This window comes from Pinus tabuliformis, chromosome 7, assembly GCF_031772625.1.
Source record: "Pinus tabuliformis cultivar Carrire ecotype Pingquan chromosome 7, CPIR1, whole genome shotgun sequence".
Taxonomy (NCBI): domain Eukaryota; kingdom Viridiplantae; phylum Streptophyta; class Pinopsida; order Pinales; family Pinaceae; genus Pinus; species Pinus tabuliformis.
In genome coordinates this window covers 169,388,066-169,404,833 of record NC_142293.1, presented here as the reverse complement: position 1 = coordinate 169,404,833, position 16,768 = coordinate 169,388,066, and the positions used below count along the sequence as shown (strand labels likewise).

Here is a 16,768-nt window from a genome sequence, read left to right as displayed (position 1 = left end):
ATGGCCCTTGCATCAAAGGGGCAGCAGGAGCAACGCAAAAGGAAGAAGGACGTTTCAAAGATCAAGTGTTTTAGGTGTGGTGAGATGGGCCACTACAACACTCAGTGTCCTCTCAAGAAGAGGGACAAGGAGGAGAAGCAGGATCAGCAAGCTGCATCCGTTGATATTGACAGGGTGTCCTCAAGATTAGAGGAAGAGTTTGACATGGTTGTCGAGATGCCTCCAGGGGTGAGGTGGGGTGATCTAGAGTTGTAGCCTCAAAGAGCTACAGGATGGACAAGATCCTTGAGGAGTCCACCTCTTGGATCAAGACCTTGCTACGGGAGCCCATAGTTAGCACTAGCAGGATGGACCAGTGCCAGTTGGTGCAATGAGGTGCCAAAGTGACAGATGCAGTAGCTAGTAGTAGTAATATTCTGAGAAGCGCAAAGCAGCAGAGTTGGCAGCAATGTAATTAGCACAAAACAGAGTCAGCAACAGCGCAAATGCTTCAGTGACATCGCAGAGACTAATAGCAGTCAGAACTCAGACGACAAATGTATCATATTGAACAGAGTTGGTTCAGTATTTTGGATGATTTTCCGTCGCAAATGTTGCAATTGCAGCAGCAGCAAATGGAGAGAGGGTTGCAGTGTAGATGCAGTAGTTGACAGCAGTTCAATAGGGTCAGATGCAACTCATATCAGAGTTGCGCAGTAGTTGTTGGGCAGTAGAGCCAGAAATCAACAGCACAGCAGGAGCTGGTGCAGAGACAGAGTGATGCTTCAGCAGGTTGCAGCACTAAAGCACATTCCTCGCTAAGAGGGAGTGTCGATTTTTGTAGCATCAGATGTGCTCTTGCCTCAAGATTTTTCAAAGAGGCTAAGACACATGCATTCTCCAATACCCAAAAATCGTTTAGGAAAATTCCACCTAGAGATGATTTAATTAAAATAATTAACTTTTTTAAATGGCTCCCTAAGTCTAAACTTAAGAAATCTGGTTAATTAAAGGGTATTAATTAAATCGGGTGTGAATCTTCTAGAAAAAGACTAGGATTAACTCCCAGTTAATCTTAGCCCTTGATTATGTTTTAATCTTGGTCGGTGGTGCTCCAATGAGAGATTATAAGGAGTTCGATGGGCACATGGAGAACACACTTGCGCAGTTCAATTTTGCTAGAGAATCGATTTCCTAAGTAGCAGTTATGAGTTGCTGGAAGTGATTCAGTAAAGTCGAAACAGTGAGAGAGGGGCAGGGATAGTAGACCGGAGAAGAGTTTTTCCAAATCCGGGAGTGCAAGGCAAAGAAGATAGAGAGAGGTTCAAAGAGGTAGCGTAGTGCCACACAAAGGCAGCGGAAAGCTTCAAAGGGAGTATGAGATTTAGTTGGGAAGTCAAATTCCAGAGCCAGAAGTCGGGGTGTGAGACTGGAAGGCCAGAGGAACGAAGTTCCAGACAGCAGGAGATCTGAGGAAGAGGTGACGCAGACCCTAGAGAGGTTGACACAGAGGCTGCGCAAAGCAAGCGTGGGGCCAGCCATCCAGAGCCAGGATTATATTCGGATTTTCAGATAATGTGAGATTTTTCTCATTATCTCCTTGTCAATTTTTCTCTGTATCGGATAGCCAGTTTGGGCATCCAACGATTTGTACTCAGATTATTATTGCATAATAATAAAACCCTCAGTTGCTGCACCAGTTTTCCCGCATTGGGCTTTTCCGAGGACATTTGTCCAAAAACAACTATGTTGATGTGTGTGTTTATTTCTCTCCAGTGCAGTATTTAGTTTCTGCAATATTTTATTTTGTGTAGGCTGCAGTGTATGTATTTCAGTATTTGTCGTAGAAAATTGCAAGTAACTTGTTCAAGTAATTTAACAAGTAGGTGAAATATTATTAGTGTGTTGCAATAGGAATCGAGTAACCGCTTTTTCACACAAAGCTTTCACTATAGTTGCACTCTTTGTGGTAGTCACCTATTCTTTTGCAAGTTGAGAAGCCCCTAGCCAAATCACTTTGGCTTTTAGCATTAAGATTCTTTAGAAAGGGAGTCTGGACCATTTCGGATAACTTTGAATCTTGCCCCATAGATTGATTTCAATAGCTAAAACTCAAAGAAGAGTTTAAATTTAATAAAAATGATAGTTTGATTGTAGACAAAATTAAGGAGAAAATCCCAAATTCCCTCTTCATTGAGTTGGGAGTGCAACATCTAGCTAACAAGTGGTAGGACAAGAAATGGAATGCTTCTAAGGCTTTCACGAAATACAAAGTAAGAAAAAGTTATTGTTGGCTTACAGCCAACTTGCAAATTTATTTTGGATGCTAACTTCAATCCACTTGGCAACTATTTTCAAGCTTTCAAACCCTTATTTCTCCCCATTCCCATCTCCTCAGAGTCTGCGCTCCTACAGGGTTTGCTGATTTTCAACCATCCAAATCAAATTCGGCGAACCTCAAGAAAAAAATCATGTTTGTTTAGGTTCATGCAATGTAACTCGTCACCATTTTTGTACGGTAAGGGTTCAAAGGAAAACAACACTTTTACTCTGTATTGTTCCCATGTTTTCTAGACCTACTCAACATCTGAATCATTCACAAAAAACCAAGAATAAATTCCCTCTCTCGTTCTAGCGGCTTGCGAACTTTGCCCTGTGTATTCCTTTCCCTTTCATGTTTTAACGAGCTGCTAACTCACTAAAAAAATATGTGTAACACTTTCCATGTCAATGGCAATAGTATTAGCGACAGGGAGACTTGACTCAAACACACAAATGGACTCCAACACACAAATGACTCTCAACTCTGAATGCCCCTCCATCTTACAATGCTAGTATTTATAATATCCTAGCCAATTAACCAGTTAAAACTTTTATCGGAAACTTGTAACAGATAGAATCTACTTTCAGTGCGAATATCACGCAGGAAATCATATCCGAAGGACTAACAGTAATGCGTACTTAAAAGATTCGGGCAAGTGGGTACTACCACCTGTTATCTCGTCCCTTAAAGGCAGAGCCATATGGGGACCGAATCTGACACTACCTAAAAAGCAAGATTATATGATCTATAGACAAGACGGCCGGAATCTAGGACATAGGCTTATAATTATTACAAAGTGGATATTTTAAAGAAAACCAACGAAAACTTAAATATTTACATAAAGTGTATATGATATCAAAAGAGTGATCATATACATTAGTCAGATAAGACAGCCGGAATCTAGGACATCGGCTTATAATTATTACAAAGTGGATATTTTAAAGAAAACCCACGAAAACTTAAATATTTACATAAAGTGTATATGTGATCATATATATTAGTGACTGTTATTCCATTCTTCATCAGAATCATCATGATCTTGTTCATATCTATCTATTTGTTCTCTTTCTAATAATTTCTCAATGTTAGGAGCAAATATTTCTGGTGCTAATGCATCATCTAACCATGGCGGTGCTTCTTCTCGGAAGCAACAGCAGCAAGGGAATGAGAAAACATTTGGAGGCCGGTGCCTCGGATCCACAAAAATTTCTCCTCGAAAACTGATAAACAATTTAAATTCTGGTCCATGGTGATTGTTGTCATTCTGGACTACAACTGTATCTTCATGAATGAATTCGAATTCTACAGTGTAATCATTTTGTGCAGCAATGTGGAGTTCCCAAACAAGTGTGTTGATCGTGTCTGGAAAACCACTTTCACACATCCAAGTGACTCTAGGCATATATTTGAACAGAAACAATTTAAACCAAGGACTCCACCAATTTACAGCACTATCTACCTGTGTAGCATAAAAAATGACTCTGACATAACCATGTATTCTAGCCCTTTGATGAATGGTAAAATAATCTTGCCAGGTCCAATCTGTACTTTGGACAAAACCAAAATAAATGGGAATAGGTTCACGGGATAATGCATAAAAGACTCTCCAAGGCCTATCTCTATAAGGTAATTCCCTACTGTATGCAAACATGCATGACTCTGAATCAAACCATTTCTGCAACACAATTTGTAATACTTCTGTAGGTAATGACTTGACTCTTAAAACAAAACAATCCCAACAGAATTCATATTTACACTGACTACAGACTAATACTGAACAGTTTCTGGACTGACAGTCACTAGACTGGACTGGACTTTTACTTGAAGAACTTTCTCCTTTGTACAAGGGTCTGAACATCTTGATGTCTTTGATATCTGGAGCTCCTTCTCTTGTCAACATGTCTGCTAAATAATTGTTTGCACCTGATTTATAGACAATATCGAAATCCAAACCTTCTAGCCAGAGAGCCCATCTTAGAACCCTGGTATTTCCTTGTTCTTACAATTTCTTATTGGACAAAATACCTTTCATATGTTTCAAATCAGTTCTAACTAAAAATCTGACACTTTTTAAGAATATGAATCTTTGAATTCCTCTTTTGACAGCCAGTATCTCTTTGCGGGAAGATGGATACTTAGCTTCTGTGTCATCGAAAGTACCATAGGCATATGCACAAACAAGTTCTTTCCTTCCATGTTTCTGTAATAACACTGCAGCCCATGTATGATCAAATGTATATGTTTCAAGAATAAACGGGAGATCAGTGTCAGGCAGTCTTAACTTGGGAAGCTCTCTAATTTTGCTTTTTTATGTTCCTTACTGCCATAGTCATCTCATTAGACCATTCAACTTTTTCTTTCTTCAACCTTTTCTGCAAAATCTTAGTATCTTCAGATTGCTTTTCATAGAACTGACGGATGTAATTCAAGCAACCTAAAAATCTCTTAAGCATCTTTACATCAAGGAAAATATCAAGAAATTTCAAAAGATGAAGAAGGATATGAGGTTGAAGCTCTATGTGACCCTGTTCAATATGTAATCCTAAATAGTCTATTCTGACTTTTCCAATTTGGAACTTTTCCTCTGAGTCAGATAGAACTAAACCATGCTTGTACACTATTTCATAGAATTTTTCTAAATGCAGCTTATGAGTATTTACATCCTTACTAAATACAAGAAGATCATCAATATATACAATCACATACTCTACCCCTCCAAAAATATCTTCCATCCGCTTTTGAAACTCAGAAGGAGCATTCTTCAAACCAAATGGCATTACTGTCCATTGGTATTGGCCATGTGGAACTGTGAAGGCTGTTTTATATCTGTCATCTGGAATGATACCAATTTGCCAGAAACCGCTTTTAAGATCAAATTCGCTGAAAACATTGGCATTGGCAATTTTAGCAAGCAATAATTCTTTATTGGGAAGGGGATACCTGATAGGCATTAGCGCCTCATTCAAAGCTTTGTAGTTAATTACCAACCTCTTCTTTCCACATTTCTGCTCACTAAGTTTGTTGACATAAAAGGCCGGACATGCCCAAGGGCTTTTGCACGACTCAATCAGGTTTTGTTCAAGCGACTGTTGGATCTCCTGTTTGCACAAAGCATGTTCAGTAGGTGACATATGATTAGCACTTGCTTTCTGTGGTTTAGGAACATACCCTTCTTTATAAGGTAATGCTACAAAATATTTCTCCCTGGTCCAGAAAGCGTCTGGCCTGCTTGCTGTGCAATCTTGGTGCAGCTTATCTGAGATTTCTTGCAATGTCTTTTGGCCATGTATTTTTGCATTCTTGACAATCTTTTGGATTTTGGTAAGATCCTGCATGGTATCCTGCAAATTGTCTTCATCACTATGCTTGACTTTAAGCTGGTAATCATTCTTTGCAGGAAACATAACCGGTCCTTCAACAATAGTGAATGTGACTGAGTCTTTGCCAGAGGTGACTGGAAGAAATCTCTTCAAAAAATCTTGTCCCAATAGGACATCTGATCCTATATCAAAACCGTACAAAGTAACATATGTTTGTACATGGTTCAAATCAACTGGAAAATCAGGAGATATATGGTTAATCTCCATTAATTCTTTATTCACAGCTCTGAAGGATAATTTAGTAGGCTACCAATAATAAGAAGGAATTCCACCAAATTTGCAGCAACTGCACATAGCTCCAGAATCAATTTGTGCATCTAAAGTGTATTCCTTTAAATTTGGTAATTTTATTTTCAAAGGAATTACCACTTTATCTCCTATTCCCATGATATTTACCAAATCTACTTCCTTAGATTTCATGGGCATTTCTTCTGGAATATCCTTCATCAGAATTCTTGTCAATTTGGAATTAGCATCATAATCAGAAATAAGACTTTGAAGTTTAGCTGATAATTGCAATATTTCTGATCTTGTTAGTTTAATAGATGATTCCAAATTGCTAATTTTCTTCTTGAGTATTGATTTCATCCATACCTGTACATTGAGAAGCTTCTGTAATATGCAATGGTTTAAACATTGAATCAAACTCTCTTTCGAGAAAATCATCATCATCAATTATTCTTTTGGAAGGTAATTGTTTTTTCAAACTTTCCAGCTTTTCTTTCAATCTTCTTCTAGCTGTTAACAGGGACAGTTCAAGCTATGCTAGCTGTGTCTTGATCTCATCAATCTGATTCTGCAAATTGTCTGTTTTGTTGAAATAAAACATTTTAATATCAGCAATAAAAGTTTCATCAGAGTTAGAAGAATCAAATTCCAAACTTATCCTTCTGATATTAGGTAAATCATCATTATCTGAAGCAGAGGAATCACTGGAAATTTCAAAATATTCGCCATCTGAGTGGGAAATGAGATCCCAATCTTCTGGATTATGGACTGTAGTAAAAACATCCATGATCTTCAACTATTTCTTATTCTTTTTCTCTTTGCAAGTATTAGCATAATGGCCTTCTTTACCACATATAAAACATGTTACCTTTTTAGAAGGCTTTGCTCTTTTTCTGAATACTATCCTCTTCTTTTTGGAAAATTTAGAAGGATAATATTTTCTCTTAGGAGTATACTTATTTGTCTTGCATGAGCATGAAACTTTTGACACTTTCTTTTTAGATTTGCTACTACATCCAAAATCATAAGTTTCTGCAAAATTATTACACAACTTTGTATTGAAATGCATCTGCTTCTTAAACTTCTTTTTAGCTTTTTCTGATGCACATTCTCTTTGCAGAATAGAAACTATCATTTGATGTACTGCAGCAAATGAAGAATTCTCAATTTTTACTTTGTTGGTCTCAATATACTGATTAATCAAATCTGGAATTTTTCCTGGCATTGAAGCTATGTAATACCTCAAATAAGCAACATTGTGAGGATCTGCTGCTTGATAAATAAGTTTTTGCATAACACAATAATAATCATGCAGATAATCTATGTTACACAATCTTTGAGATAAAAAGAGTTGACCATGATGTACTGAATCTTCTGGTACTACCCCCACAAATTCATGTTTTAAGGCATCAAAAATAGCTTTCAAGGGATCTGTTGGATGTTCAATGATATTGTGCATTTCTTCTTCAGACAACTTATCCCACCATTGTTTTAAAATACCAGTAAAAGACCAAACAATTAGTGTGACTATATCAGACCATGATGCTTTAGTTTCAGCTTTTCGCTATAGTGCCCATGCATGGACATTATGCAAAACTGTTATAACTTCTTCACTTTCCATGCAATCAATATTTACCAAAAGTGTATTGCCAAATCCTTTGGCTGATGGATTTTCAAATTTGGCAAGGACACTTTCCAAATTGTCTCTATATCTAGAAAAAGGACTATCTGCAGATGTTTCATGTGCAAAAGTATCGTTGCCACCTTTCATTCCTTTATGTGAGAATGTAAATGTATCACCTCTATCTCTTTTAGAACTAGTATCTCCTTGAGTGGGTTCCCCAGGAGTTCTGGTAGTATGAGAGGTAACACTAGACATGGCCAAAATTTGTGGAGCAGATGGTTGGCCATTTTCTACAAGGGTTTTAAGACTAACATAACCTTTTGGTAATCTCAAGCTTTCAACAGTAGGAAAAGTGGTTAGCCTATCTCTCATCAAATCTGTTTTTTCTCTGGCTAACATTATTCCTTTTTGTACTTTCTCAATCTTAGCAGTATCTATGTTATCAATGCTTTTGAACAAAATACTTCTAAGACCATCTTTTGGTTCATCTGAACTGGAGGAAAACTTTAATTTTGAACTTGAAAGATCTACTTCTCTATAATGAGGTGGAGAAGTAGGTTGTGGTAATGCATCTCTTAAATGTTCAAGGGACCTGGAAATAATTCCCATGTTGGAATTGATATCATTTAATTTTTGTGTATGCTCATTCTGTATTCCCAAACACTCATTATAACCACGATGCATTCTCTTTATATGTTCTTTAATTTCTAGCACATCTTTGGCTATGTCATCTATGTTTTGCAGCATACAAACAATCTGATAGTTTGTATAATTATGCATTTTCTCTGTTTCACTCTGATCTGCATCTGACATGTTTTTCATCTGTATCCATTGGAAATCTAACTTTAGAGTACCATTCTTGAAAGTTCTTCTAGAGTTTGTAGGCTCTAAATATATTTCATTAATCTTTGTTGTCAGATCATGTTGAGCTCTGGGAAGAATAAAGCTTTTAATATCAGGCAAGACTGTTTCTTGCTTTTGATCTTCTAGTTGGAAACTGGAAGATGGACTCGATACACAGAATTGGCAATCATTAGATTTATGGGACAGAGGTTTCTTTTGGTTTCTTTTGGGAACAAAATATATTGGTGGAACTAGAGCTGATAAAGAAGCAGGAGAAAGCATAATTGGGGGAGGTATTACTGCTTTTGTACTGTCTCTACTTCCCAAAAACGAAGATCAAGAAAAACATATTGATTTTTCATTATATTCCTTTCAATGTTTCAATGCATTATATACATGTCGAAGCATTCATAAACCCCCAATCCATTAACCCTCGATTAGAACATAATCGTAGTTCCCTTGACTGGATCTACAAAATACCCTGGACAAAACGATCATGCATAAGACCATGCACAAAACCATGGGTGGGTTCACCACCCATCCTTGGGTCTGCCCAAAAAGATTTTACCACCACCCCCCCCACAAACTCCCCTGTCACCCCCCACTACACCCAGCACAACATAACGGCACCTCGAACTACTCGTGCAAAGAATATAATGCATACCCAAACCAAGAATAAATTCCAACAACCGGACTCACTAAAAAACTTGTGCAGTGCTTTCCATCTCAATGGCAATGGTATTGTTGAGAAGCAAATGGTGGTCGGTTTGTGGTTTTGCAATGGTGCTCAATTTGTGTCAGCTAGTATTCGTTCTTCCCGCAATGGCCAGTATTCCTTCTCCCCACTATGATGACACGTTTGTTTTTTAAATGTCACTGCTCATGAACAGCACTCATTACAATAGGTGTAAGGTAACATTATGTTTACTATTATATATTAACTATACATATTACAATTTTAAAATATATTAATTAATAAATTATATATGATATAAAGCAAATATATTAAAATGTGTAAGGATAATTATTCATGATAAAAAGTATTAGAACTAGTTGCAAAATGCTCAGCATATCCTTCAATGACAAATTTTCTACAACTATCTTGGCTATTTCTGAGGGCAAGATGTAGTAGGGGAAATGGCAATAAAGTTAATGCTATTGAGCCAAAGTCATAGATCAAGGGGCAAGGAGGACCATCTATTAATAATAAGAATGGTATGTCTTCCTCGGGACTGATATTGGCTGCCACATGATCTTGTTGTGCGTTGTAACTTCATCGTGTAGGCATGATGAGTTTCAATAATTGTGATGGTTTTTCATACCATCTGCTTGTGATAAGGAACTTATGTATATGCATCACAGGTACAAAGCAATTACCACAAGGTGGAAGAAATCACTGCTTTACAAATGAAATATAAATCAAATAAGCAATGGAATTCAAAGATTCAGTTGAAGAGAGAACAAATCAGAAACCTAAGTCTTCAGGTGAAAGTCTTGGAAAATGAAAACTCTCCCTTGTCATCAGATTTATAATCTCTGCAAAGTGGGAAGAGACAGATCCTTCACTGAACAGATTAAAAAAGAAAAATATGAGATCAGTGAAAACTTACAGATCTGTTTTAATTTGGCCAAGAAGGGGCAGTTAGACGATCTTCAAGCCGGCTAGCTATGAATTATTTTGTAATCCATAACCATAATTGCATGGCAAGTGATAGAGAATCGAACTAGCTATTTTGTCATAGTAATCAGAAATCTGTACATTACCATGTATAAAGCCCTGTCTATATGTGAACAGCTATACCAAACGCAACGCATAGAAGTGGTCAACAGTTTTTTCACTGGAAACACCATTGCAAATTCCTTTTGATTCAGACCTAAAACAGTGTAGGTAAGAAGAACATAGCATTTGGCTTCTCTATATATACAAGTAAATTAAGAAGAAGAAAAAAAGAAAAAAAACCTTCATATGCAGGAGAGAAACCTGCACAAAAAACAGAATAATGAAGAGAAGATTATTCTTACAATTCAGGCCCCAGCTTAAGTATGATTAGCAATAAGTACTAAAGCATTTCACAGGAAATGCTATGTTATTCAATCAAATTCAAACGTGTTCAAACCAGAGATTATCAAGTACTTACGTAACATGATCAAACAGTCACGTACCCAAGATTTCTCATCAGAATAAAGACATATAGAAGTATTAAATGAAGGCATCCCTTATTCCAAGTAACAGAACATTCCATGTGCTCCAGAAAAATTCAGTAGCCAAAGAGAAGAAATTCACCAACATACTTGCAACAATAATCAAGGACATGGGGATATCTAGTGATGAAGGCTGTGAATATATCTCTAAAACCATCTACTAAAAGTAAGTGTTGCTTGCATTATAAGATACATTCACAGATTAGATCCACAATATTTCCACTAGATCTGGATGTTTGACCTCTTGTAAGATAAAAAAGTACCTAGTAGCTGACCGGGATGTTCCAATTCAGATGCAAACGAATTTCATGCAGGCATTGGGTAGGCATTGAACAACTTAACTTTCACAGCGACTAACCAGTAATATTGAAGATCACAATAGATTCCACTAATCAGTAAATATTGAAGATTACAATATCTTTGTACCTACTAAAAACTGGAAATCCTTTAAATCTGCAGAAAGAGATGCTAGACCAAGTTAAGAAATAAGCAATGTGCTAGACCAAGTTAAAAAATAAGCAATGTCATTAGGAGTGTCTGCCTGATTAATGCCAACAGAAAGAATTTGGGAAACATATCCGGAATCAGCCAATCTATGATCATAACGAATATATAAAAACAACAACGAGGGTTATAGAGCTGAAAATCAAAGATTAAGGATAACAACATATCTTCGAAAACATGCTCCCAAATTTCATGATAAGGTAATATTTATGAAAGGTAAGTGCAAACCTGTATGTAACGAGCAACCGTACTCGTATAATCAACTGTCCGACGATGTACAACCTTTCTAGCCCTTTTAGCAGCAAGCCCATCACCATGTGCTGCCAAAAATGTGCAATATTTTTTTATGGGAGTATGCGTGAGTTTTCAAAAAACATGTCTTCAGAGTTTCATAACACATTGTGAAAAAAAATAAAACAGTCCCCATATTTAAAATTGTCTGATTCAGAAAAAAACGAGATCTATATTTATCTGGCTTATAGGAAGGAAGAATATGAAAAACCAGCTAGCTTTCACATATTAGTCACTACACAGGCATGAACACTATTGCACTACGTGTCTAAATAACTTTATTATTAAAAACATTTGAAATTCATAAAACCATCTAACATCTGAGACTTTGCATCTCTGGTAAAACTTAAAATATAATATAATGTCTAACATTTGCAATCCAAGGTCGATATGTTATAGAATAGTCTCATGTCTGATACTCACTGCCATAATCTCCTGACAAATTACTGGATGCCATGGAAGGCTGCCGCGTTGAGAGTCCCCTGTGATAATCAGCACTCTGGTGCTGCGGTGGCTGCTGCTGTTTTCCATACAAAAAGAAATAGAATCATGACTTTTGAATTTGGCAATATCTCTAATGCAGCTTCATCTTACAAGGCAATTGACATAAAATTGCATCAATGAAGAATTAAAATAGCAACTTTTACCATCCTTGAAGAACCCCATGAAGAGTTCATGACCCATAAACCTCACCAATGCAGGGGTTATACGTGTGAGGAACAACACAAAATGTAGTAACCGTTTGTCCCTGGCCACAAGAAACGATAACTGATTTAATGAAACATCCACCACACAACAAATAAAAAACAAAACAAAAAAAAACAAGGGTCTATGAAGCTCGAATGGTTCCTCTATCTGGTCAATGAGTAATGGCACCCAAGTTATAATTATACATGAAAAATAAAATATATGTGTCCTCGAGCCACCCAACAAGGTCAATGGCACTTGAATAATGACAACTATACAAAATAAAGGGCCTACATAAAGCATCTCTGACCTAGCTTGCTGATCGAGCTTATGTTGGAAGTAGCAAAATGGACAGAAATATAAATAAAGAGTGAAATCCCATGTATAAAACAAAATTGCTATGGACTGCAATTACGAGTTAAGGGAAACAAGGAAAATATGGAAAGAGAGGCAGATAGTTGCTCTAAACATTCTCCAAATAAAACACGACAATGAAAACGAAAAAAACGTTTATACGGTCCACGCATTTTTAAAGGTCGTTTTACAAAGAGCAAGACAATTCAACCTTCTAAAACCCTGGAATGAGAACCCTAAGTTGAACCATCAGCATATATAATAGGGTTTCTAGAATTAAAACCTGAGAAACCCTGTAGGCTGCTATGGACTGCATGTAGTTAATGAGATTTCCATTATACTTCTAGAAAACGTCTATTTTACAATTATTTTATTTGACGCGTTAATTAAAAAAAACCCTGATATTGACAAACACAGCATTCGTATTTCCATATTTAGTAAATTCATATGGCATTTACATATGCATTAGTTTTCCATAGCATTGAGAAATGAAGCTTCAATGGCAGTCGCGTTCTCGGTTTCGAAGAGAACACATTTTTCGTTTATAATATAGAGTACGAACCCTAAATTACAAAGTACAGCAAGACAGAAAGGAGCGCGAAAGACCAGTTTCCTGTAGAAAATGAAGGTTTTTCAAACTGAACCATCTATATGTCAAAAGATGTATCAAAATAAATCTAAACCAATTTTTCCTCCCTTTTTTTTTCCTTTTTCCTTTTGAACAAACAATCCAGAGCGTCGATGACGTACCTGATGATTTTCACAGTTAATGAATGTAACGAACTCGTATTCACAGGTAATGAATGTAACGAACTCTTTTCTGTCCCGTCCAAATTTCTCGCTTCCCTCGTTGATGAAATTCAACTAACAGTGTGACGCTTTCAATAACCCAAATGCATGTAACCAATTCATACCATGGATGTCATCATATCCTGCAGGCCTCTAAACAGAGAATGTCTATATCCTTTTTAACTAAAACTTCAAAATTCTAAAGCTGAGACTTAGTTGTTTGATTTTGGGCTTTTATTTTTTTTCAAGATGAGTGTATTCAAACTCTTGGAGGCAAAGTCATACGCATTTATAGACGACCTCTATTATGGAAAGCAGGGAAAGCAATGAGCCTTTATTTTTGGGATTTTATTTTTTAAATAATAAATATTTAAATAGGAGTGTATAGAAACCTTTGGAGGCAAAATCATGGGTTGTTATGGATAATGTCTAATATGATAAGTGGTGAAAGAATGCGTTTTTATTTTCCAGCATTTCATATTACTTTATTAAAGTGATTTAGAGACCTCTTGTATTCTTAAACCTAAAGCTATGGCTATAATTTTGTATTCTTGAAGTTAAAGTTATGGCTATAATTTTATAAGTATGGTTAAAGAGGGTGGTTAAATGTTATTTATCACTAGAGTTTTTTTTGTAAAGAAAAATGGAAAATTGTTTGCCAAAAGAAAATAAGTTTTGTTTAGGGATAATTTATTTTAAATATTGTCTGGTTAACTTTGGAAGCTATGGAGTGGACGAGGGAGTTAGGTCAACATTTCCTTTTTTGAAAATCAATTTTGATTGAGCTTATGATCATATTGACTAGACATTTATCATTGATGTGTTGATCTGTGTTGAATTTTGACAACGATATGTTGACATGATTGACACTTTGTTTACTTGGCCTCTACTTTTGTTTCGATGAATAATATCTTGTCTTCCCACATCCATCTTCACAAATCCAACAGGCAAGGATGCGCATTAGCCCCTTATCTTTATGACCTAACAGTAGATGCTCTTGGGTATTCGTAGGAAGTAGCCCTTTCTCGAGGTTGCCTCATATGTATCTCCTACATTAGGGATAGAAGATGGTTAACAACTATTTTGAAGGTGACTCCCGCTTATCTGATCATGAATCAATTTCAACTATTAAGGGTTTCCTTTTAATACTTTGTGAGGCTTAAGGGGCTATTGTGAGTAACCATAAGACAAACTTTTAGCTTGTTGGTCTTGATGGTCTTCTTACATGGATTCCAAATACTTGGATGTTTGTCTAGCGAGGGGTTAATGTGAGATATATTGGCATTCCTTTTTTCGAGTTGACCTTTCCCCAATTGCTATGTCGAATTGATGATTGGATGGATTGCAATGTAAGGCTCTTGTTTGGCAATACAAGGATCTTCCTTTTCATGGTAAGTTGACAATGGTGAGCAAAATTCTTCAAGCCTCTCATATTTATTATGTATCATGTTGGCTGCCTGGCAAGACTTGGTTTTGCAAACTAGGGAAGGTTCTATATTCTTATCTATGGGCAAATATGGTGGATATCGAGGTCTTCCCGTGGTTCCCAAGGATGTTTGCATCATGCCCAAGGATGAAAGAGGACTTGGTTTATTGATCAATGTGGCAACTCAAGGTAGAATTTTGGCTATCAAATGTATGGTTAGATGCATGAACGGTTCCTCCCCTTAGCAAGGGTTGATGCGACACAATGTTATGTTATTTTTTACAAAAACAGTTATGGGATTTCATTAGATACTTGGCATAAAGCCACAACTCAGTTTACAGATAATGGAGGTGATTTCTGAGCACCTCTCCAACAAGAGGATCAAGGCGCATACGCTTATGATTTGTCTCTTCTTACATTTTACAATGAGCTCTATTTCTGTTATTTGTCCGAGCTTGTGAATGCATACAAATTGCTTCAATAAAATGCAGTAAAACATGGAAGATTAAGGAATTGGGTCCCACGATGTTTCTTTGTCTCTGAGAATAGTCCCAGCAGGTAACTGGGCTGCCTTGTTTGCTTCAATATCTGCCTCTTTGTTATTTATTCTCAGCACATGGGAAAATTTCCAAGTTCAAGGGCTTTGCCATTGCTTTGGCTCTTGTGATCGTCCTTGCAAAGCACAAATCTACTGGAGTAGAGTTTTTCGCCATTGTTTTGATGATGACCTGCGAATCACCAAAGAAATTAACCTCCCTGAATCCAACTCTTTAAGCTGCTTGATCCCTTGGAAAAGAGCCAACGCTTCAGCTTGCATGCTAGAAGAGTGACCCAGTCCCCAAGCATATCTATGGATAGGAGTTCCTTATGTATTTATTATGAGCCCTCCCACGCCAGCGATTCTTGGATTTCCCTTGGCTGCCCCGTCAAAGAAGAGAGAGGGAATTGTTTGCTTGGAAATCCAAGACCGAAAGTCTTCTTCATTTTTTTTTTGATTTTCCATTCTTTGGGAGGAACGGGGATGGTAGTCGATTTTTGGAATTGGAGACTGAGTGCAACACCCAACTTAATGTCTTGTTGGCATAGGTTTGAGTCATCCATTCTACCTCTCAAGCATTCATTTAGCTGACATTTTACTGTGGTTGCAACAAGACTGAAATCCTGCTCTTTGTTTCTGAATATCCTTCTATTCCTCTCTAACCAAATATGCCCACTGATAATTTTGGGAAGAGCAGTCCAAGTTGCTATGATTAGATTTTTTTGGGGTTGGACCTGGGTATTTGGCCAGCCATCCAGCAAACAAATCCAGGATAGTGCAAGGGAGAGTGAAGCTAGAATTCCAAGCACCTAAGAGCTCTTGCCAGATTTGGACTGCAAATCTACACTCCAGCATGAGGTGAAGGGCGGATTCTGGCTTATCTTTACATAGCATGCATCTTGAAGGGCCAAAAAATCCCCTCTTTTGAAACCTATCATCTGTTAAGATTCTTTTATGGCAGAGCAACCAACAGAAATGGTCAATTTTCGGGATGGCGGGGAATTTCCATATCCCAATCCAAGGAGAGGGGTCTGGCTAAACGTATGGCCTTTCCAAGCTTTTAATGTACCCCTGTGCCACCGAGTAGCCTTCACGCTGCAGACCCCAACCCCGAGCATCTTTTCTCCGAGCATGAATGGGAGCCAACCTGTGCAGAAGGTTGTAGAGCTCTGCGCAGTCACTTTGGAGAGCAGGAGGGACCGGGAGCTGCTTCCAGCCTGTCCAGCGATTACCGATCCAGCACGACATATCCCACAGTGAAATAATGTGAGCGTCCGTCATCCATGTCCACAGCGAATGCAAGGGGCGTGTTTCAGCCAGCGGGGGCCTGCACATGATGCAATCTTCCCAAAGATTAATGTATTGGCAGTTCCCAGGGATCCAATAAGCATGCGCATTCACCAAAGGAGTTGTTCTATTGCTAAGAATGTTGAAGGGAGATCTGAGATGGGATTTGGGCTTATCCAAGCAGCGAAGTCGCCTTCCTCTGAAGTATTTTTTCCATAATGCTAAATGCGCCCAGCCTGGATTGGGAGCTATAATTCTCCAAATCAGTTTTTCTCCCATGGCTAAATTTTGAGCACAGAGGTTTTTAAAGTTC

At 37.4% G+C, this 16,768-nt stretch overlaps 1 protein-coding gene across 2 annotated transcripts in view; it reads right to left on the bottom strand.

The window, feature by feature from the left end:
- Positions 1-13,492, bottom strand: part of FY (Transducin/WD40 repeat-like superfamily protein) — a 218,185-nt gene extending 204,693 nt beyond the window's left edge. Inside the window, exons 1-4 of one of the 2 annotated variants that reach the window (XM_089457892.1) lie at positions 13,166-13,492; positions 12,022-12,122; positions 11,798-11,894; positions 11,312-11,403 (exon numbers count right to left, since the gene is read on the bottom strand). In XM_089457892.1, coding sequence (XP_089314018.1) covers positions 11,312-11,403; positions 11,798-11,894; positions 12,022-12,051 — 219 coding nt within the window. In that variant the 5' untranslated portion in view covers positions 12,052-12,122; positions 13,166-13,492. The remainder of the gene's footprint in view (positions 1-11,311; positions 11,404-11,797; positions 11,895-12,021; positions 12,123-13,165) is intronic. The other variant, XM_089457893.1, reaches the window with a different exon arrangement.
- Between the last annotated feature and the right edge of the window lie 3,276 nt (positions 13,493-16,768).